This window comes from Brassica oleracea, chromosome C6 (genome assembly GCF_000695525.1).
Source record: "Brassica oleracea var. oleracea cultivar TO1000 chromosome C6, BOL, whole genome shotgun sequence".
Lineage (NCBI taxonomy): Eukaryota > Viridiplantae > Streptophyta > Magnoliopsida > Brassicales > Brassicaceae > Brassica > Brassica oleracea.
The window spans coordinates 16816743-16840270 of NC_027753.1; the positions used below are offsets into that span (position 1 = coordinate 16816743).

The 23528-nt window shown below is 35.5% G+C and overlaps 2 protein-coding genes and 1 pseudogene across 5 annotated transcripts; 1 reads left to right on the forward strand and 2 right to left on the reverse strand.

The window, feature by feature from the left end:
- The first annotated feature begins 2280 nt into the window (after nt 1-2280).
- LOC106297112 (pentatricopeptide repeat-containing protein At5g40410, mitochondrial) lies at nt 2281-4453 on the forward strand. Its single transcript, XM_013733394.1, has one exon. The coding sequence runs from the start codon at nt 2535-2537 to the stop codon at nt 4296-4298; it is 1764 nt and encodes a 587-aa protein (XP_013588848.1). The 5' UTR covers nt 2281-2534; the 3' UTR covers nt 4299-4453.
- Nucleotides 4454-4475: 22 nt separating this feature from the next.
- LOC106297113 lies at nt 4476-5852 on the reverse strand (annotated as a pseudogene).
- A 5679-nt stretch (nt 5853-11531) lies between these two features.
- Nucleotides 11532-22336, reverse strand: LOC106298250 (titin). 4 transcript variants are annotated; one of them, XM_013734341.1, is made up of 18 exons: nt 22097-22333; nt 21566-21671; nt 21244-21464; nt 21088-21168; nt 20650-21015; nt 20287-20559; nt 19156-20061; nt 18832-19071; nt 17787-18590; nt 17481-17699; nt 17314-17400; nt 17122-17238; nt 13172-16840; nt 12951-13064; nt 12679-12861; nt 12450-12563; nt 12231-12359; nt 11532-12131 (listed from the first exon to the last, which is right to left on the reverse strand). In XM_013734341.1, the coding sequence occupies exons 1-18, from the start codon at nt 22139-22141 to the stop codon at nt 11697-11699; spliced, it is 8109 nt and encodes a 2702-aa protein (XP_013589795.1). In that variant the 5' UTR covers nt 22142-22333; the 3' UTR covers nt 11532-11696. The 4 variants fall into 4 exon arrangements, with proteins under 4 accessions (XP_013589795.1, XP_013589794.1, XP_013589796.1 ...); XM_013734340.1 differs by having other exon boundaries at nt 17122-17400; XM_013734342.1 differs by lacking the exons at nt 12450-12563; nt 12679-12861 and having other exon boundaries at nt 17122-17400; nt 22097-22336.
- Nucleotides 22337-23528: the final 1192 nt, after the last annotated feature.

The window sequence follows — 23528 nt, forward strand, 5'->3', positions numbered from 1 at the left end:
CGTGTTGAAGATTGACAACAAGTCAGCGATAGCCCTCACCAAGAACCCGGTGTTTCACGGTAGAAGCAAACACATACTCTTGAAGTACCATTTCATTCGAGAATGTGTGGAGCTCGACTTTATCGAAGTGAAGCATGTACCTGGAGTGGAGCAGAAGGCATACATACTCACTAAGCCATTGGCAAGGATCAAGTTCGAAGCAATGCGCAAGTTCATCGGAGTTAAGAAGATCAACATACCTAAGATTCAAGTTGGAATTAAGGGGGAGAATGTTGGATAATTCCAATTAACTTGAGGAGCAAGTTAACTCATTAAAGCGAAGTTTGATGGGTTAAGGAAAAAGGAAAACATATCGAGCTTAGGAATGTTTCCAGATTATTATTAGGAAAAGATGTAGCTTCGCCCTTAGGAAAAGATGTAGCTTCTTCCTATATAAAGAGTTCTCATGGAGAGATGTTCTATCAAGAGAAACACATTGAAAGGTTTAGTTTTGAGAGAGTTTCTAAATCTAATAAGAAGAGAAGTTCTTATAATCTTTGTGTTTGTGTAACTTTAAGATAAAACTATATAACTTAAACAATGATACAACTTGGTATGATTACAATTCTAGTTTTACCAAGTTATACCATGAAATTTCAAATCTAAAATTTTAAAATGTAAAATTTATACTACGGGAGAAAAGTAATGTTTTTTATATCCGACCTGCACACTGAAACAGATTACTCTTCGTCATCGGGTCATTAGATCGACTGCGATTGAACCACATGTCAATAGATTAATAAATTGTAATATATAGTTATATATGAACATAATATTATTAACCATTGTAATATAAAATGATTTCAAGTATTATTTACAAAATATAATTAATATTACAAGTTTTGTTTTACTTTCAATTTTCATCCACCATAAACTTAATTATTTGATTAATTTTTTAATACCAAATAAGAAATTTGGCTAAAAATAAGATAATAAATAATTAAATAAAATATTATATAATTAAATTTTAAATGTAAAATAAATAGAAATATAAACATAAAATAGATTTTCATTAAAAAAAAATTTAGTGTTATATCAATAAATTTTGGTCTTCTTTGTTATCATTTTCTTCATTTTTTCGAATGCATAGTACATCTTTTGTTAAAGTCTAAAGTTGAAACAATTTTTTTTTATAAATACATATTAATTTTTGGAATACATAGAATCACAACTTTTGTGGATTATTAATTTTTTTTGTAATATTAAAAGTATATGAAAAGTTCAAACAAATATTTTTATAAATATTATCAAAAAATTGTTTAACCGGATCAACCGGTGTCGGATAACGAGTTAGTGTTGGATTCCAGATTTTATCAGATTTTTATTTAACGGGGTTTTACGAAAAACCCGAACCTGATTATTTCTGAATTATCCAGTTTACCGGTTTGACTGTGGATTCGGATTGGATACAAAAACACCGGAGAAAGCATAAGAGTAAAATTGGAATTGTCTTACTATCTCACATTTAGTAAGAGTATCTGATTATTTTTGGCTTGTTCCGAGCATTTGAAAATTTTGTCCATAAGAGCATCTCCAAAAAGATTCTTTATTTTAGAGTTTTCAAAACTCTATATTTGATGTTTCAAGGTGTTCTTGTCCAAAATCAAAACTTCAAATTTAACTTCAAAATTATTTGTATTTTAGACTATGGTCCTTATTTTTATCATAGTTAATATAAATTCATAAACCTTTTATAAATAACTAGCACATATATAAAAATATTACAGTAATATTAATTACTAAAATTTTCCACTAAAATATAAAATTATAAATAGATATAGATAATTAAATATTAAACTACAAAAAAAATACCACATTATTACATAAAATTATTTCAGTAATGTTTCATCTTCGGTATCACAAAAATATTTAGGAAAATATTTTAGAGATTTTAGAGGTTCCGGAGCAAATTAACTATACTATTAGTATCTTTGAGATATTTAAATTTGTGTAATAATTATGTCTTCATGTATCTTTAAAAGAAAATTATTAAATTTCTTTGTAATATTCTTGTTGTCTCATTCTAGTTTTAAAACATTATAAATCTTATTTTAATTTATTTGTTTAATTTTATGTGTAAAAATTTGTATTTATAAAAATAAATTTGAAATATTTATGATCTAAAAATATTTTAAAGATTGAAACGATAAATTAAAAATATTTAATAATCATAAATGTGATGTATAATTAATTATAAGGACCGAAATACAGATGAGAAAAATGAAACCTAAGAAGTTTGAATCTTTAAAACTCCAAATTTGATGTCCGTTTCTTTTGGGAGAACAAAAAAATTCTATATTCACGAGTCATAGAGTTTTCTTTTTTTTGGAGTTGAAGATGTTTGAATATAACAAAGAAGATGAGACAAAGCTAAGCTAAGTATGAGAGACGACACAACCAAATGTGTTTTCATGTTCAAATCACAAAACTTTTGAATCGGCGGAGCTTTTCTTGCCGACCTAGTTTTGTTCAAGAACAAACTTCTTCTCCGCTGTATGATTCTGGGAGTTTATATGGCAAATATTTCATCACTAATAGCGTCTATAGCCTCTTGCGTCTCGATTTTCAAATGCCGTGCGCTTCACTGTAGGGTAGTGAAGACTACGAGTTACCGCCATGGGTTCATTGGAGACCAGCTTGTCGGATGTTACTTGAGACTGGGTCATGAAGTTTGCGCAGAGAAGCTGTTCGATGAAATGCCTGAGAGAGATTTAGTCTCTTGGAACTCTTTGATATCCGGGTATTCAGGGAGAGGTTATCTGGGTAAATGTTTGAAGGGTTTATCTAAGATGATGAGATCTGAGGTGGTTTTAGGGTTTAGACCTAATGAAGTTACGTTTTTGTCGATTATTTCGGCTTGTGTTCATGGAAAGAGTAGAGAAGAAGGACGTTGCGTTCATGGGCTTGTGATGAAATATGGTGTGCTTGAGGAGGTGAAAGTTGTGAATGCTCTTATCAACTGGTATGGAAAGGCTGGAGATTTGAGTTCATCTTGTAAATTGTTTGAGGATTTGAGTGTAAAGAATGTGGTTTCTTGGAATACAATGATTGTGGTTTACTTGCAAAACGGTTTAGCTGAAGAAGGTCTGGGTTGCTTCAACGTTAGCAGAGCGGTTGGGAATAAGGCTGATCAAGCTGCTTTTCTTGCTGTTCTCCGTGTCTGTGAAGCTATCGGGGCAGTGAAAGTAGCGCAAGGGATTCACGGGATGATCTTGTGTTGTGGGTTTAATGCAAACATGTGTATAACGACGGCGTTATTAGACTTGTATGCAAAACTAGGGAGGTTGGAGGATTCGTCTAAGGTGTTTCTTGAGATTACTTCTCCAGATAGTATGGCGTGGACTGCAATGCTTGCTGCTTATGCCACTCATGGTTATGGAAGAGACGCTATCAGGCACTTTGAGCTCATGGTTGATCACTATGGTATTAGTCCTGATCATGTAACCTTCACCCACTTGTTGAGTGCTTGTAGTCACTCGGGTCTTGTCGACGAAGGGAAGCATTATTTCGAAACAATGTTGGAAAGATACAGAGTTGAGCCGAGGTTAGATCACTACTCATGTATGGTTGATCTGATGGGTCGATCCGGGTTTCTTCAGGAAGCTTATGGATTGATCAAAGAGATGCCAGTGGAGCCAAGTTCTGGTGTTTGGGGAGCTTTGCTTGGTGCTTGTAGGGTTTATGGAGATACCAAACTCGGTAAAGAAGCTGCAGAGAGATTGTTTGAGTTAGAGCCTTGTGATGGTAGAAACTACATAATGCTAGCAAATATCTATTCAGCTTCTGGTCAATGGAAAGATGCTTCAAGAGTAAGGAATCTGATGAAACAGAAAGGTCTTGTAAGAGCTTCAGGGTGTAGCTACATTGAACATGGTAATAAGATTCATAAGTTTGTTGTTGGAGATTGGTCTCACCCTGAATCAGAGAAGATACAGAAGAAGCTGAAAGAGATTAGAAAGAAGATGAAGAAGGAATTAGGATATAAATCAAGAACAGAGTTTGTGTTACATGATGTTGATGAAGATGTGAAAGAGGAAATGATTAATCAACATAGCGAGAAGATTGCAATGGCGTTTGGGCTTCTGGTGATTAGTCCAATGGAGCCAATAATCATAAGGAAAAATCTTAGAATATGTGGAGATTGTCATGAAACAGCAAAAGCAATATCTTTGATGGAGGAAAGGAGACTCATTATTAGAGATTCAAAGAGGTTTCATCATTTCTCAGAAGGCTCTTGCTCTTGCAGAGATTACTGGTAGTATCTCAATTCACACCCTCTTGAATGTTTAGTTATACTGTTTTAACTGTATATATGAAGAGCATACACACAGAGAAAAAATAAAGTGTGTAAATCAAATATTGAATGACATAGTAGTAACAATGAACCATTCTGAGCTTTTGACACGAAGAAATTATTGAACATTCAAGTACGCCACTTGCGATCTTGCATGAAATTACACAGACGCTACATTTCATGATTTTGACTTGAAACAAAAAAGAACTTAACATTGTAGTAGTGAAATGTCCAGGAGAAGTAAAAGGACATCACAGTGAAAGTTACATAACTTGCCCTCAAAACAGGACTTCATCATGCTGCGGCCGTCCTCTGAGTAGTCTCATGACCCTTAGTAGTAGTATCATGGGTCTTAGAGATATCATACTGTTTAGCTTCCTGTGCCTTATTCTGCACGTGCTGCCCCATTTCTTTTCCCTTCTGTCCAGCGTAGCCAACAGCATCCGCCATTCTCTTCTTAGCATACTCCAACTGCTCAGGCACACTACTCTTCCTGGTCCCACGAAGGTAGTTCAGGACCCAAGAGACTGAGCTAAGCCCCGTTAGACCGAACATTCCAGAGGCCAAGAATCCTGTCGCTGCAAGCCCGATGGTTAGAGCCGCTGGGACTATGACCGGGCTGAAGAGGAGGAAAAGTGGTATAGAGATCAGTAAACCTATCACCGAACCCGCCAAGCACCAACGATAGGGACCCCCACCAAAAAGGATAACACCTTTCATAAATGATTTTTGATTAGCAACCATCATTATAGAATCAAGAAAAGCGTATATAAACATGCAATCATTTTTATAGCATTAATAAGATCACGAAAAGCGTGTATAACCAATTATTTTTCATGTTCTTACTTCTTACCAGCTTGTGTTTATTAACAACTGGTAAATGAGTCTACACCTATCAGAAAAGTTTTAGCTCATTTTAAAGTAATGCTTGGCTAATTAACAACGGTAATAATAAGATTGAGAAAATGTATAATATATTGTATTGCATGTATCGATCAATGTTAGGTAGACATTTTCAAAAACTATATTACATAAACATTCATAATAGTTAGATCATGGACCATTTTTGCAGTATCAAATTTTGTCTAAAGAATAGTAACATGTAGTATGCGCGTCATAAACTTCCTATGTATTGGGATTATGTAGAAATCAATTGGTTATAAGGCTTAATCTCTAAAGAATGTTAAAAAAATAGATAAACTACCATATCGAAAAATGGAGTCCAGTAAATTTAAAATACTATGCATGAAATTAAGAAAATGTATTAACATTGAGAATGTAAAAAAAAACGTTACTTGGGTGCTAGATGGGCCACGTTCAGGCATCATGCTTTTGTAACCTTCAGCACCGTATCCTCCACCCCTGCCACCATAGCCGCCTGCACCACCACCGCCTTCATACTGAATACTAACTCGTCCGCCTTCATACGGCGACTGAAATTGCAAGTGCCTATCAGTACGGTCGACGCGATGTGTATCCGCCATTAAGATAATTTTGAGTAGTGTCTAGTTTTTCTTTGATCGTCTTTTTGTTCTTAGTTTGCGAAGGTTTCTTTATAGATGGAGTTGGAGCGATGAGAAGAGGACACCTAAGACGGTGAGATGTTAGAGTAGTAGAGAAGTGGCTTTGCATGGTTTCCAGGTTGCAACTTCTTTCTTCTTTCTTCTTTTCCTTTTATATTTTATTACACGAGATATCTAAAAGATGTTTTCGCTTTTTTCGCTGACATAAATTTAAAACAGGTCAAAAGATTTCTCGGCCATGCATTAGTTCATTTCGAAGTTGTCTGAACATTTTAAAGATGCTGACTTGTGAAATACTTTTTTATGCATATAGATTATTAAAATGTCTCTTATTTTAATGCATGATTTTCGTAAATAAAATACGTTTTACTATCTCAAATTTATAACTTCATTTTTAATTTATTTTTACTCTGATTATAAGGTCTAGTGGTTTAACTAAAGATTCGTTAATGTTTATATATCCGGACTACACCCGGAGGCCGGAAAAAGCATGACGCAAAAAATACCATCAAAACATGGATCCTATAGGACGGCTCATGTGATGCAATCCTCACACGGCGGGTAGAATTGCCGGATGTATAATCGTTTATAATATTTCTCATAATTATTATAGCATAATTATCAATTGTTAAACAAAAAATGCTAATCACAATTTATTTATTTATAAAATATTGGCTTATCATATCTAATATTTTTAAGTTTACAAACACGTGTTAAATATATTTATACTGCTATTGGATATGGGTTTCACTCCACTCCAGATCCTGTCTATATTCAGTCCAATATCATAAGATTCAAGAGAAGACAATACATCCATATAGGTCGAAGGTCCATCTTGTGTTGGCTAACCAATTCCTACCGAGCTGACCATATCAAACCGACACGTAAATGAGATTAAGTGATTGAAGACAATCATAAAGACATCTAATACTCGCCGGAGATTATGATCCACACCTTTCAAAGCCAATAAAAGAAGCTTACCGGTTTGTCGGCCGTCTTCAGCTTATCAATTATGTGGTTATAAGTATTGTCAACTTTTGGAGCTCAATACTATTGAAAGTATGTGTTGTGCTTTTCTTTGGTCTGGATCTCCCAACCAAACGCATAAGACTAAGGTAAGCTGGACAAATCTCTGTTACCCTAAAGCTGAGGGAGGTTTGGGTGTAAGAAGACTGAGGGATTCATATAAGGTGTTTGCCTTAAAGCTTATTTGGTGCCTCTTTACACAGCATAGGCCACCACTGTTGGTCTGTTGGGTCAAATTTTATTTTTTCAGGGTAGCTCCTTCTGGATGTAAGGGACACACATAATGGATCTTGGATGTGGAGTAGACTCCTCAAGCTTCCGAGATATTGCATTTGATTTTCTCAGGTTCGAAGTCAAGGATGAGAAATCAACCTACTTCTGGTTTGATAATTGGCTGGATAAGGGGCGGTTTGATCGATGTCACAAGTGCAGCTGGCACTACCTACATTGGGTTGCCTCGACGTGCTACTGTCAGTGATGCGGTTAAACAGAACGAATGGGAAATTTAAGGATAACGGAGTTGCCACTGTCACGAGCTTCATGATGCCATTACTGCTGAACCAGTGCCTAGAGCTCATCGTGGGAGAGATGTGGTCCTATGGAAGGTTGGCGATAATGACTATCAATACAACTTATCATCTGCAGAGACATGGGAACAAATTCATTTAAGAAAGGAACCAGTGAGATGAAGTAAAGTTGTTTGGTTCACACAAGGGGTACCTCGGTTTTCGTTCATCACTTGGCTTGCAGTCAAGAATAGATTATCAACTGGTGATAGGTGCGCTCATGGGGATGATCCAAGGCTGTATGTCGTGTGGAGAAGTCGATGAGACAAGGGATCATTTGTTCTTCGCGTGTCCATACTCCTTTACGGTTTGGCATGGGTTGGCAAATCACATTATTGGCTCTCATACTGATCCGGATTGGCAGCTCACGCTTGACTACATGGAGGAGCTTTGAGATGGGACACTGGATACTATTCTTATCAAAATGCTCTTTCAAACGACTATATATCATCTTTGGAGAGAACAAAATGCGAGGACGCACCATACTAGTTGGATGACTGCAGAAGCTATGGGCAAGGTAATTGACAAAGCGATTCGAAATCGCATCTCATCTCTTAAGTACAAAGCATGACACAAGCTCGAAGGACTTATGCGCATGTGGTTTATCCACACTATGTAGTCATGATTCTACTTGTTTTTCTTTACTACTCTTAGATTACACATAGTCCAACATAGCTTATTAGTTAAAAGTAGATTCTTATTCTTTTGTAAATGCCAGTTTCCATAAAGGATGAATAAATTTGAAATTTCATTAAAAAACAGTAAAAGAAAGATGAAGGGTATCCGAATTATTCCGTAACAAACCTATAGTCTTAATACCTTTAGACTCTCGTGTTAATCGGTATCTCTTAGCTCTCCACAACTGCATCTTCTAATATTATCAATAAAACATACATTTTTTCTATAATCTTAAGTCCATATAATTTTTTCGAAATTAATTCTTATACATGTTATCTAAACTTTGTACCCTATTTCTGAGTGGATCTTGAGATCCACCATTTAACTCTAGAAGAAAGGAAGATCTAAGATACAAAATAAAGCTCTAAAAATTCTGACGTCAAACACATACCACAATGACTAAAGAAAACACATCTAATATGACAAGAGCATTGAACAGCGTGAATGACAACAGTCTCCAGGACCAGACTGCAGAAACTTAAACCACCGGATGGCATCCAGCTGACTGAGATGCCACAGCTTGAATCAGATGAAAATCCAATCATCCAGCATCCTGGAGTACATCAGTTCGGCCCAGAAAAAATCCACTCATTCCACCACAATCGACATAAGCTATCGGCAGCACCAGTCGTCAATCTGAATGCCTTATTAGCCGGGTACCTAAAAATTTATGATATGTTCTTTTTGTTTTGGTTCAACATACATGTTAGTAAAACATTGTAGTGCAGTTAGCTGTAAAACGCCTGGAGAAAATAACCTAGAATCAAGCAGATCAGCAAGCTTTGATCAACAACTTACTGTCCCTATCGCCAAGAAGGCGAAATGTTGTTCTACAAAGACGTACGACCTCAACAGGAAACAACAGAACGGATAGCTTCAGAGATCAATTCTGGACAAGGAAAAGTGATCCCAAAAGGTGTGATCCTTGACTTTAAGCGAGACTTAGCAGATACCCAAAACAAACTCCGGATAATGCAATCTCAGATTCATCTAGCCACCAGCTTGGCTCCCGAAGTAGACATTCATTGAAGAGATACAAAGGACTCCATTCACGGATCACATATCCATCATACATGTCCCAAGCATCAAACTCAAGCTCCTACCATTCAACGAAAAAACGATCCCCGAGCTTACATGACCGCCTTTTGCATCGCAAAGGGCAAACTCGCTTCAACAACGGAGAACGGGATGCCGACGACTGCCAACTCTTCATTGAGAATTTGGCAGGAGTTCAGCTATGCAATAGCTTTGTCAAAAGTAGCTCTAGGAGTAAAAGCAACTCGGGGTTATTTAAAATTGCACAGTGTTTTCCATATAACTAATTTAGTTTTTTTTTCTATAGATATCTAGTGAAAATTTCCAATAAAATAATATATGTTTGATCAGTTGCGAATAATGATATTAAATATAAATTACATATAGTTAGTATATTGTTATAATTTATAAACGATAAGCTGCCTAACTAATAATTTAGGCGTCCACTTAGTCATTTTAGATGCTAGGCGTTGAGCCACCGCCTTCTTAGCGCCTAGCAATTTTTTAAACACTGGATATATGTATCATCAATAACTGTTAATGAGAAATACAATATAAATTGATGTGGAAGAGAAAAATGACATTGATTTTCTTATGAAGTAATTTTAGTTTCTTATGTACGATCCAATTTGTTGATATATGACTTATAATTACTAATACTTCGTTAATTGTTTTGAGAGTTTGAATATTTGGGGGATGGCGTCGGTCTATTTATTACGTCTATCCAAATGATCTCTCTGGATGATCCATCTAAATACTCCAGATGATCCTTCTAAATATTGTTCATTTTTCTATTCAAGTGATTCATATAGATATAACTTCTAATGATTTTTTAATTTACTTAGTTTTTTTACCTTACAAGTAAAATATAATTTTACAGTTTTGTGGACAGTGTAATTTTACAGTTTACAGGAAAAATATGATTTACGGTTTTGGAAGAATATACAGTTTTACTGTTTAAGCGGGAAATTATTTTTTTTGTGTGGTTTTGGTAAAATAAATCAAATTTATTGTTTTAGGGACACATTTGGTTTTTTTTCTAACGAAAAATGCAATTTTGCATTATGGTGAAAATGCATTTTATGGTTGACACGAAAATGTGATTTTATGAATTTAGCTAGAAATAGGTATTATCTTTGGCAATAAAATGCAATTATACGGTGAAAAATACAGATTTATAGTTTTAGCATAAAAACTGATTTTACGAATTTGACTGGAAATATGAATTTATGGATTTGGCGGGAAAATGTGATTGTTCGATTTAGGAGAAATTTCTATATTTGAGGTTTTATTGAAAATTGTTATTTAATGGTTTTTCGTTGGTGGGAAAAAGTGTTTTTACAGTTATGGCTGAAAATATGATTTCACGTATTGGGCAAAAATTCGATTTGATTTTTCTATTTTTGAAGAAAAATACAATTTTGTGGTTTTACCGATAAATGAGATTTAATGGTTTTGCTAGAAAAGAATTTCTTACATAGTTGGCTTGAAAATATTTTATTTTTGGCAGGAAAATACGATTTGGACAGAAAATATGATTGTATGGATTCGGTGGAAAATATGATTTTACGGTTTTAACGGAATTATTTTTTTTGAATTTTGTAGTTACAAAATTTATTTAGAGTTAGAAAAAGATAAATTTAAATTTTTTATTTGGATAAAGGTAAATATGTCATTTTTTAAACGGAAACCATCTCCAACAAGGTGCGCCAATTAGATTTTTTTGGATGATCCATTTAAACGATCCATCTGAATTAGTCTAAATTTAGTCTAAATTTTTAAATGTCAGGCAGTGATTGGTAACTTCCGAAAAACAAAAATTTCTATAAGTATTATGCTTGTAAAAAAGTTTGCAGAATTAAACAAAACACGTAAAACCACAATTCTGAGTTTTTGCTGATAATAACACTGAGAAATTTCATTATACGAAAGATGACTATTTAGTAGATTACTTACGGAATTAACATTTTCATATTATTATCTCCCTTAGTTATATGATAATACAAATTTAAGCTCTTAAATAAAAACCACTAAGTTTTTGAATTACAAACAGTCATACAATAAATAAATTATATTATAATTTTATTTTTAATATTATAAAATGTTAATCTAATATTATAAACATATTGAAAATGAATAATAATTGTAATTAGAAATGAAGTGTTTTTTATAAATTTAATTTATTTCCATATTTTATAATAATTATTTTTATTAATAATATTTTTATTTATAATAGTTAAAATAATGTGTAGTTATGATCTATATAACTTCGTTGTTTGCTTAATTGAAATCTTTTTAAAAAAACTTTATGAATTCGGGTAATCAGACTCCATATACGAATTACCTAGGTTTTTTTCCTGAAAGCATACGTAAATGTAATAATACCTGTTCATTCTGAAATTTATATGGAAAAAAAATTATGAAAAGAACAACCCACAAACAAATCTGTAATATTCACAAAAGCCAATCAAATCAATCAACAAACGAAAAATATACAGAAACCATTATAGATATTGTTGTTTTTTTTTGGATTTCTCACTGTGGTGATGAAGGCTTTGTTGTGTGAGAAGATTTTCCAGTGAGTGCTTTCTTCACCTTTGAAATTGAATGTTTGACCTTTGAGCCAACACCAGAGAGAATGCCATGTGATTTCTTTTGAGTTTTGATGATGTTAACTGTATCTTTAGCTTCAACCATCACAATGGAATCTGGACTTGTTTTATCATCTTTATGTTCATCTCCATCCTCATCTTCTCCCTCTGCCTTAGCCTCTTCGTCGATACGAAGTTCTGTTGTTGCAACTTCGGTCTTGTCTGTTACTTTCACTTTTTGGATGAGGTCTGATAGTGACTTCCTAGCTGGTTCTTCTCCATCTTTTTGCTGCATCTCTTCTGCAATCTTTGGATTCTCTAGCTTTGAAACATCATCAGCTATTTCCCTTTTCTGTTGGCTTGGAACTTCATCTTCTTGCTGCAAAAGAATGAAGTTAAAGCTTTTGTTTGTGGGAATTACTTGTGACATAGGAAGAATTTGTGTCCATTACTGATGAAAAAGGCAAAATGATTATACCTTTGGTGGTTTGTCTTGTGTTTCGCTGACAGAAGACAGTTTCTCGATCTCTTGAATCTCTGGTTGAGTTTTTTCCGTCGCATCATCGGTGTTCTTCATACTGTTCAAACAATTCTCTGGTGTTTCCTTCTGTAGAGAAATAATTCAGTTTAGATATAGATGACTGTTAAAACAAAAACAGTAAGATACTGCATAATTTTTTTTTTTTTTTTTTCAGACCTCTTCTTCTTTGATATCTTCCTTGATAGCAGTTACAGTATCTATTTGCTTACACTCCTCTTGATAGTTCTCTTTTGTTGGTTCCTGGCCAATTTTTTCAGGCATCTTGTTCTTCTGCATTGATAATATCACATTAAAAAAGCTTGGTTAAAAACGAAAGACAATTAGTAGAGCAATATAGTATGTCAGTTGATTAAAATACTTATGTTTCTTTGCCTTTAGATATTACCTCTTCTGTGGAAACTCCATGTTTAATTGCATCATCAACCTCTCTCTTCACATAATCAACCTCCTTCTTCTCTTCTATTGAGCCTGATTCCTTCTTTTGTGCTACAACTGAATCAAGGCCATAATCTTTAATTTCATCATCGGTGTTCTTCATACTGTTCAAACTATCCTCTGTTGTTTCCTTCTGCAGGTAACTAATTCGGCTTAGATATATAGATGATTGTGAAAAAGAAACCAATAAAAAAAAAAACTGAATAATATTTTCTTTCAGACCTCTTCTTCTTTGATCTCTTCGTTGATATCAGTTGCAGTATCTGCTTGCTTGCACTCCTCTTGATAGATCTCTTTTGTTGCTTCTTGGCCAACTTTTTCAGTCATGTTGTTCTTCTGCATTGACAATATCACATTAAAAAGTTTGGTTAGCAAGGAAAGACAAAATATAGTTATGTAAGTTAACTAAAAATATAGTTATGTGTCTTTGCTTTAAATATTACCTCTTCTGTGGATTTGATTGCATCTTCCGGCTGTCTCTTCACATAATCAACCTCCTTCTTCTCCTCTATTAAGTCTGAATCTTTCTTATGTGCTAAAAGAGAATCATGGCCATCATCTTTTATTTCATCATCAAGATCTTCCTGGACATATTGGAGATCAGTCGACTCTTTCTCTTGTCCAATTTCCTTGGACTGATCTTGCAGCTGCACTTTTTCGCTTGTGATCAAAGCATCAGCAGTGTCCTCATTTTTATCTTCTGGTACCTTCTTGACTTCAAATGACGTTTCTTCAGCCTCTTCTCTTTGATCCTTTGGTATTTGTTCTGAAGGAAAATCCATCTCATTACTGCTCTTTGTATCATCATCTGATACGGCTTGAGACTTAACATGTTCTTCAGTTAATTCTTTCTCAGCTACACTCAGAAGAGGCTCTGTGATTTTCTTCTCTGATGTTAATACCTCGTTCATCTCTTCTTTAACAGTTTCTTGAGCCTCTGCGCTGTGCTCCTTCTTAGAGACTACAAAATCTCTGGGATGCGCTTCTTCTTGTAGGCTTATCTTCTCTGATGTTGAAGCATTTACGTCTTCTTGTTTCTTTCCTTCTTTTTGATTTGATGGAATCATAATTTTCTCACCAGGTAACACTTGTGTAAGTGACAAATCAGCTGGAGTTTCTTCCTTACACACTGCAATCTCTCTAGTTTCTTCTTGTAGTTGCTCTTCTACATTGACCTCAAGCTCTCTTCTTATTCTGTCTTGTAACATGTTTGCTTCTATTATCTCAGAGGCTGGAGTTTCCTCCAGGACAAGACTCTTCTCCAGGGTTTCTGGTTCTGCCTTGATTGAATTCAAATCATTCCCACTTGAGTCACCCTCATGAGAAACATTGTTTCCTCTCTCTTTCTCCTCCAATGTAGTCTGGAGTTCTTTGAAGATTCCAACAACTGGAAGAGTTGAGCTATTCTCATCTCCATGATCTGCCTCTCCTATTGAAGTTGAGAAAGTAAATTCATCTGTGCTATTTTCGTTCACAGCAGAATCTTGATCTTCCACAACTGCACCGGGTTGTAGAGTTCCAAGGTCCTTCAACTCTTCCTGCTCCAGGCATGCATCTTCAGGAGCATGTGATAAGCTTTGTCCTTTCACTATATCAGCCACTTGGGTATCAGTTTCCTTTGTATCTTCTTCATCTTCTACCTTTGTGACTTTAGTTGAAGTCTCATCTGATTCTTTTGGTTTTGTTTCTTCTTGATGAATCTCCTCCTCAACCTCTTTTTCAGTTTTATCATCAGTCTGATGTGCATGTGATGCTTCAACTGGAAGATCCTGACCACTCGGAGCTTCTACCTTGCGTGATTTCTTTGTTTCTTCTTCTTCAACTAAGGATGAAGTCTGATCAACCACAACTTGTTGAGCTTCCTTTATTTCTTCTTCTTCATGAATCTCCTCAATTTGCTTTGGAATTTGGTCTTCTAGTTCTGAAATAAAGGATGGAGGAGTCTGATCACCCTTAGATTCGGAAATTTCCTGGCTCTTGTCCTCTACCTTTGGGGTTTCAAGATTCTCAAACTCTTCTTCTTGCTCAGTGCATGTCTTTGAAGCATCTAAACCCACTGCTTTGTCTTCATTTTCTTTATTTGTCTCTGCAATTAGAGTCTCATTATCATTCTTCTCAACCTTATTTTCTTCTTCAAGCTCTCTTGTTTGTGTTTCTCCTTCCAGCTCATCTCTGGGGCTTTCCTTGTTGGCTTGTTCCTCCTCCTCCTGATCTATAGAGAATTTATCAGTCAAAGAAGTTTCAATATCTCTTGTCAGTAGTGCAACCGTTGCTTCTTCCTCATGGCTTTCTGTTGTTGTTGTTGCATTATCTTCTCCTCTTTTTAGTTGAACCGCCATCACTTGTGTTTCACTAGAAGGAACTTCTTCTGCTTGAAGTATCTCTTTGTCTTGCTTCAGCTTCTCTTCTTCAACCATTTTAGAGGATCCTGTTCCAGTATCTCCCATCGGTTCTGTCTCCTTCCCTTTTTCTTCTTCGTCTTCTTCTATCTTCTCAGCTTCCTCTGGAGGTGATAGAATTGAACTATGAGGTTCAACAGCCTCTGCTACTTTTTCTTCCTCATTTTCTGTCATGTCGTCAATCTTTTCGGCTTCCCGTTCCTGTGGAAGTGGTGCAGCTGAAGCTTGATCAGATTTTTCTTCGACAGGAGTCTGATGTGCACTAGTACTATCTTCTTCCCTCATTTGCTCTTTCGTTTCACTTTTTTGCTCATTTGTTGGGCATGATTCTTCTTCTTCTTCCTTGGCTTGTACTTCAAGCTCACTACTTTCTGGAACTGTTACTATCTCTTCACTTTCTTGATGCAGAGTTACTTCTTCTTCGATCTTCTCATCAACAGTTTTGCTTGTTTCCTCTGATAGTTCAGAAGGAGATTCAAGGGCTGGCCTCTGCATCTTTTCAGCTGGTAAATCAAGAAGTTTTGCATCCTTCTCCTTGTATTTGACCTCATCAGAATCTTCTCTTCCCTGGCTCTCATCAGATATGTATGGAGATTCTATCCTTACCTCATCAGATAAAATGACCGTGTCTGCTTCCTCTTGTTCTTTATCCTCTTTCAGATCCAATCTCGGTTCTGTGTCTTCTTTTGTCACTTGTCTTTCTCCTTCTCCACTTATTGGGCTATGCACTTCCTCTGATTCATTAATATTCGTCTCCAAAGTGTTTGATACTGCAGCCTCTTGGACTGTTGAGGTATATACAGACTCAGCTTCATTTACAATGGTCTCAACCTGTTGGGTGTCTCTCCCTTCTGTCTCCTCATCTCCTTTCTTTGCGTCTTCAGTCAAATGGCTTTTTATTGCATCCTCCTCACTTAATGTTTGGACAATAGGTTCTTCCTTCTTCACTTTTTCATCTTCTGTCGTCTCAGAAACAGTTTCTTGTTCTTGCTCCTCTGGCTCTATAGGCTCAAGACTTCTCTGGATTTCTTCTACTACTTGTTCTTCATTTGCTAGCTTTACGGCGTCAACAATCATCTCACCTTCGTCTTCCTCTGATGAAACTTTCATAATTTCATCAGATTTTTCTTCTACAGGACCCTGCTGGTCATTTGTTGGTTCATACTCCTCTATTGACTCTTGCTGCAGCGTTGTTTCTTTTGGCAGGCATGATTCTTCATCCTTCCTTTCTGCTACTGAAAGTGTCTCCTCTTCTTTTATCTCTAATCCATAGGCAGAAGAACCTTCTTGTTGCAGTGTTACTTCTTCTTCTTCTTCAGAAGGAAGCTCAAGAGATGAAGTCTGCATCTTCTCAACTGATTCTACAAGAACCTTTTCATCGGTTTTGGTTTGATCAGTTTGCTCTGCCTCTGGCTCATGCGGTTCTAGGTCTCTCTGTTCTCCCATAACTTGAGTTCCATCTACCTCCGTCTTGTCATCCTTAAGCTCCTCTTTCAACACACGTTCTGATGGAATCTCTTCAGTTGTATCCTGGCTTTCTGTCTCGGCTACTAGGACTGTCTCGGGTTGGAGTTTTTCTGAATCTCCAGATGGTACATCAAGAAGATTCTCATGCTTCTCCTCAGTGCTTTCGACTTGAAGGGTCTCCTTAGATTTAACCTCAACAGATTCTTCTGTCTGAACATCATCAGCAACTTGATCAGAAGGTCTCACCTGTTGAATTAAAATAAGATTTTCAAGAAATGCAGAAAAGGTATAGACAGGCACATACAAAAAGGTTAAGAACTTTTCATCTATGGAAAATTAAAGGAAAAAAAAAAGAAGAAACAGAATCAGAAGCTAGCTCTTTAGTAAGAAAAGTAGTTTTGGCCTTGTTTAACTCACGTCGTTCATTGTGTCTTAAATCAAACCTCAACATCAAAGTATCAGACAGAAAAAGAAGCAGCACATGAGAAAATCAAAAAATATCTATAGAGAGACTATGTATCCTTTACCTCATCAGGTGAAATGACTGTCTCTGTTTCCTCTTTTTCTTGATCCTCTTTCAGGTCAAAACTCGGTTCTATATATTTTCTTGTCTCTTGGCCTACCTCAGCTTCATTACTTTCGAACTTGTGGACAGTTGAAGAAGTGTTAGCATCCTCCGCCTCAGTTACAAGAGTATCAATATGTGGCACATCCCTTACCAACACATGTGCATGTTCCATAGTATTCTTTGAAGATTCTGATTCAGTGTTCTCTTCTTGTAACAGAAGATTCTGACTTTCTTGCATCTGCATGCAAAAAGGGATAAGTAGTTGATAATCATGTCTGAAACATAATTTTTTCTCACTAAGCTACTAAGATAAATAACCTCTTCTTTTTCTTTGTGTGAGTTTTCCTCTGCTTCATCTGAGTTTTTGATTTCTTCTGAAGCTGTTTCAGGGACAATGCTCTCTTTGTTCTTTGAGATCCCTTCTTCTAAAACCGTTGCATTGTGCTCATCCTCTGTTCCGTTTACAGATGTCTCAGCAGTCTCATCTATTTGTACATTTTCTCCATCCTTGCTCATTGTCTGTATCTCTTCACCGGCCTGCGTAAGAGTACCCTTTATTAGTTCTTGCTGATAAGAGGAGGAGGCTGAAACGCGGGGAATAATGTATAAACCGAAAAAATTTACCGAGTTTAAGCTCTCTGCTATGTCATCTTCATTGGATTTTACAGGTTCGGTATCAACTGTTTCAACAGTCTCAAGAATGCTTTGGATCTTGTCTGCTACTACTTGTTCTTCGTTCTTTGTGGCTTCAACAACGGTCTCCCCTTCAGGTGATGCATATGAAACTTGTATAACTTCATCAGATTTGACTGCTTCATTTGCTGGTTCATGCTTGTGGATTTGCTCTTTTATTTCTTCTTCGTCTTGCTCCGTTGGCAAGCATGATTCTTCTTGCAAAGGAGTCAGATCAAGACTCCTTTCTTCTTTTGCTTTTTCTTTAACCTCACTACTTTCTGGTACTGAAACTCTCTCTTCAGCTTCTTGATGCGGTGCTACTTCTTCTTGGATCATCTCGTCTAAGGTTTTCCTTGTTTCCTCTGAAGGAGACTCAACCAACTTTTCCTCTGTTTCATAGGCTATGTTTTGATCAACAAGCTCAGCCTCTGACTCATTCAATTCTAGACCTCTCTCCATATTCTGACCTCCAGCAACGTCGTCTGCCTCTTTCTTCTCATCCATAACCTTCTCTTTATCTACCTTCAACGCAAGATCTGATAGAACTTCTTCAAGTTTCCCTGTTTTCTCTTGTTCCTTCAGGTCCATAATCGCCTCATTGTTTTCTTTGGTCACCAGAGACTCAGCTTCAGTTATAATGATATCACCCTGTGGCATGCTAATCCCCAAAACATGTTCACCTTCTTCAGTATCTTTACATATTTGTTCTGGTGAGAGTTTTGGCAGTTCCATTAACGTAATACTTTCTTGCACCTGCACAAAATAAAAGGATCATTAGTGTTTATCAAGTTTTCTGAACACATGTTTTGCTCAAAAAAAATCTGATCTTCTATCTTTGATAAATTAAGACTAAAACCTCTTCTGTTTTTTCAGCTTTTTGATAAATTAAGACAAAAGTAGTTTTGGCCCTTAACAAACTCAATCAAGCCATTCACCAATTTAACATTTTTAAATTTAAGGTTTTTGATATCTATGAAGATTATAATATCCTTACCTCATCAGATGGTGTGACGGTCTTTACGGTTTCTTCTTGCTCTTTCAGGTCAAGACTTGGTTCTGAAGACTCATGTACTGTTGAAGTATTTACAGTCTCAGCTTTAGGTACAAGGGTCTCCTCTTGTGGTATGTCTCTCACCAACACATGTTCATGTTCCTCACTATCTTTTGAAGCTTTCAATTCAATGTCCTCACCCTGAATTGTCGGCGTTTCGACAACCGTAAGACTTTCTTGCACCTGCACAGAAAAAGATGTAATAATGTTACAATAAAGTTGTCTTTCTCAAATATGATCATTAGATTTTAGGAAACAAGACAAAACCTCTTGTGCTTTGTGGATGGTGATGTCCTCTTCCTTTTCTCTGTCTCCAGTCACCTCATGTGAGGCTTGCTCTGCATCATCTGAGTTTTTGATTGCTTCCACTGGGTCTGAATCATCATCTTTCAAGCTTAGAGATTCATGAACTGTAGTTTCTTCATTAGATTTTACAGGTTCGGTATCAAATGTCTCAAGAATGCTTTGGATCTTGTCTGGTACTTCTTCTTCTTCGTCTTCTTCCTCATTGGCTTTTATTACTTCAATCTTTTTGGATTCAACAAGGGTCTCACCTTCAGGTGATGCAGATGAAACTTGTAAAACTTCATCAGATTTAATTTCTTCATCTTGCAAAGGAGCCAGATCAAGAATCCTTTCTTCTTGGGCTTTTTCTTTAAGCTCAATACTTTCTGGTACTGGAACTGTCTCTGATCCATAAGAACCTTCCTCTTCGCCTTCTTGACGTTGTGCTACTTCTTCTTCTTCTTCTTCTTCAGGTTTTTCTTTGATCTGCTCATCTAAGGTTTTTCTTGTTTCCTCTGATACTTTAGAAGGAGACTCAAGAGATGGCTTCTCCATCTGCTCACCTGATTCTACATTTATAACGGGGATTTCCTCTGCCCCTGACTCATTCAATGCTAGACCTCTCTCCAAACTCTGCGCTCCAGCAGCTTGATCTGCCTCTTTCTTCTCATCCATCAGCTCCTCTCTATCTACCTTCAATGCAAGATCTTTTGGAACTTCAAACTCGTCTGTTTTCTCTTGATCTCTGTCTTCTTTGGTCACCAGAGACTCAGCTTCACCCTGTGGCATGTTTCTACCCAAAACATGTTCATCTTCTTCAGTACCTTTGGATCTTTGTTCTGGTGAGGGTTTTGGCGGTTCGATTACTACGTTAATAGTTTCTTGCACCTGCACAAATAAAAAAAAATATGTATTTAAGTTTTCTGAAACATGATTTGCTCAAACCTGATAAATTAAGACTAAACCTCTTCTGTTTTCAGGCTTTTTGATAAATTAAGACAAAAGTAGTTATGGCCTTAACAAATGTAACAAACTGAAAACATTCACTCACCAATTAAACTTGTAAAATTTAAGGTTCTTAACATCTAATATGAAAATCACACCCTTCCTTACCTCATCAGATGGTGTGACGGTCTCTTCTTCCTCTTTCAGGTCAAGACTCGGTTCTGCATCTGTTTCATCACTCTTCGTCTCCAAAGTCTTCAAGATTGCAGATTCTTGTACTGTTGAAGTATTTACAGTCTCATTTGTAAGTACAAGTGTATCGTCTTGTGGTATGTCTCTCACCAACACTTGTTCATGTTCCTCATTCTCCTTTGAAGCTTTGGATTCAGTGTCCTTTATCTCTATTGTAGGCGTTTCGAGAACCGTAAGACTTTCTTGCACCTGCACGGAAAAAAGATGTAGTAATGTTAAATTAAGTTGTCTTAATCAAATCTGATGATGTTTAGCTTTTTGAAGGAATCAAGACAAAACCTCTTCTTCTTTGTGGATGATGACGTCATCTTCCTTATCTCTGTCTCCTGTCACCTCACGTGTGACTTGCTCTGCATCATCTGAGTTCTTGATTGCTTCCACTGTGTCTTCATTCTCTTTCAGGTCATGAACTGTAGTTTCTTCATTATTAACGATCTCAGGGTCTTTTACAACTGTATTTACTGTCTCAGTTTCATCTTGTTCCGCAGGTGTTTCTTTGGCAATGTTCTCACCTTTCCTCGAAATTTCTTCTACTGAAACGGTTTCATTGTGCTCAGCCTCTGTTCCATTTACAGAGGTCTCAACAGTTAGTGAATCTTTTTCTTCTTCTACTTCATCAGTCTTTGTCGGTATCTGTTCAATGGCCTGCGATAGAGTACTGGTTTCTTAGAGAGAAACATAAATTAAAAGAAAAACATGTGCGGTATCAACAAGAACCTTAGAGATCTCCTTCTCTTCTTTTTGTGAGTGTTTGGTTTCTGTTTGACCTTCTTCTATCACCGGATTTTCGACACTTACCTGCACAAAACAGAACAAAATATTTACTCTCTCTGATGCTCAAGCTTCAAGGAACTTGGAAAAAAATAAAAGTACCTCTTCTTGTTTTTGGGTAGTTTCATCTTCTTTACCCTTCTCTAAAGTCGCATCAGTTAAGATTATCTTCGCATCATCTGTGTTTTTGGGTTCATGAACAAAGACTGTGCCTTGTTCATCCGTTTCTGTCTCACTTTCTTTCTCTTTGACGATCTTACTAACCGAAACAGTCTTCGTCACTTCTTCTTTTTCGTGTTTTGATTCTTCGGTTTCTTTATTCCCTGATCATATAGAAGAACAGTTTTTTTTTCAGTACAAATTTTCATGTTTTTTTAACAAATCTAAAACGTTCTGAATGTGTGGCAGTTTCTTGATCCATTACCTGAACCATTTACAACCTCAGCAAGAACAGTACTCAGGTTTACTTTATCTACGTCCATGGTTGAGTGGTCAAGTAGTACTCCTGCATGAGCTTCTTCCACACTTGTCTGTATGTATAAGAAACATGTTAGTATCTCAAAACGTTTTATTTTATCGATTCGAGCTATACCAAATCGCAGACTCATCGTCAGCCAGAAACAGAAAAGTTTGTGTTGAAACTTATCAACTTTTAGATGTAATATTCTCAGACATACAAGTTCTTGAAAGATCTACTTTTTTATGTGTGTTTTGACACAAAAGGTGTTCTAGAATTACAAAATCTATAGATTTACAAGATCTAGTTTCTAACATCATTTTTAAAGTTTTCAATCATCAGACTGCAAAAGGAAAAAGGTGGACGAAAAAGAAAGAAGAAACCTACTTTTTCAAATATAAGTACTTGTAAAATCAAAATTCTGAAAGAGGAGATAAGATTTATACATATGAGGTTATATATGCATCATCATCATCATCATCATCATCATCATCATACCTTTGTAAACACTGGTTCTTGGGTGATGACAACTCCAGTTTCCATCTCTCATGCAGGAAAGTGTCTCTGAATCTGGGAGAAGCAAGGATTTGGAGGTTTAGGGTTTCAAAACAGTTGTTTTCTCAGCAAGAAACCTTCTGTGGCTACTGATTCCGAATCGCAGAGGTTATTAGATACATATGATATGATCACTTGATATGTATAAAAATGATTTGAAGTCAGTGAGAAGACAGGTAGATAACGAATAGTGACAAAAGGAAGCACATTTGTTTGATGGGGTTGGCTGAGTTGGCTTTTAGATTAATCTCTTGTGGACCTTTTGATTTGATTATTCCACATGCAATTGGTATGATCCTCAATTACAGCTTTATTATTCTCTGAAAGGCAGTCACAAAAGTAGAACTAAATCATTAATTGTATTTTCGAAAAGAAAGTTTTCATATTTAGCACTATGAATAATAGGAAAAAAATAGAGGAAAACATCTTCCTTGTATAAAGTTTATCGGAAGCATAATAACACTATCATAAAAAATAATTTTACATACTAACAAAATCTTGTTATTTGTAACTAAATTATACTGTTTAAACAATAAAATTTGATACATAAAAGAGTGTCTTTGCTAAGCAACTATATGTAAGTAAAATTGTAATATGATAGTTTAGAGACCCGATAAACTATAAAGATAAATCCCATTTCAGCCACAAAAGATCTATAGTCACACTTTCGTGAAAAACATCAGTTACTAACTAAACAAAATGATATATTTATATATCCTAGCTACAATGATGATTTTTGATAAAGTAGACCTAATTGTTTTTTACGATGAAGCCAACAAAATTAATTTACAACAATTCTATTTATTTAAATAAGACATATAAATTTATAGAGTTATTGATAGGTGTAGACGCTATTGTTTAGTCTAAAAATGTCTAAAAAAATCTACGAATTTAAATGTGTCGAGATCACCAATGATTTAACCAAAAACAAAGATTTAAAGCAAAGTTTTTGTTTATAAATTCAATAATAACGTTTTTTATAAAGGTAAGAAATCACTATATATAGCTAGAAAATTCTTAAATTCATAGAGATTATGATATAACAATATATCCATAAGTTTGATTCCTAATCACCTCAAAAAAAAAGAAAAAATAATATTTATTTCAAAGCAATAACGAAAAAGGAAAAAAAAAGCTAAAACCGAAAAGAAATGTATGATCCACAATGCATCAGTAATCACATTTTAAATATAATTTCTCCTGAATCAAATTAATGTTTGTTAAGAATATAATTTTGAGTAATATACTATAGAAAACCTTCGATTTGGAACGTGAATTGGTGTTATTAATATTTTAAACGAAACATTATAACAAACCTTGTAAAGAAAAGATAGTAGAAATTAGTTTTACTGGTAGCACTCAGGAATTTAGTGCA

What these genes read in the sequence shown, in the direction of transcription:
- LOC106297112 (XM_013733394.1), top strand. Translation starts at nt 2,535, where the DNA reads ATGATTCTGGGAGTTTATATGGCAAATATTTCATCACTAATAGCGTCT.
- LOC106298250 (XM_013734340.1), bottom strand. Translation starts at nt 22,141, where the DNA reads ATGGAAACTGGAGTTGTCATCACCCAAGAACCAGTGTTTACAAAG. An exon ending in CTACCCAAAAACAAGAAGAG is followed by an intron (nt 21,169 to 21,243) that starts GTACTTTTATTT and finishes TGTTTTGTGCAG; the next exon opens with GTAAGTGTCGAAAATCCGGT. An exon ending in AAGATATCAAAGAAGAAGAG is followed by an intron (nt 12,360 to 12,449) that starts GTCTGAAAAAAA and finishes ATTTCTCTACAG; the next exon opens with AAGGAAACACCAGAGAATTG.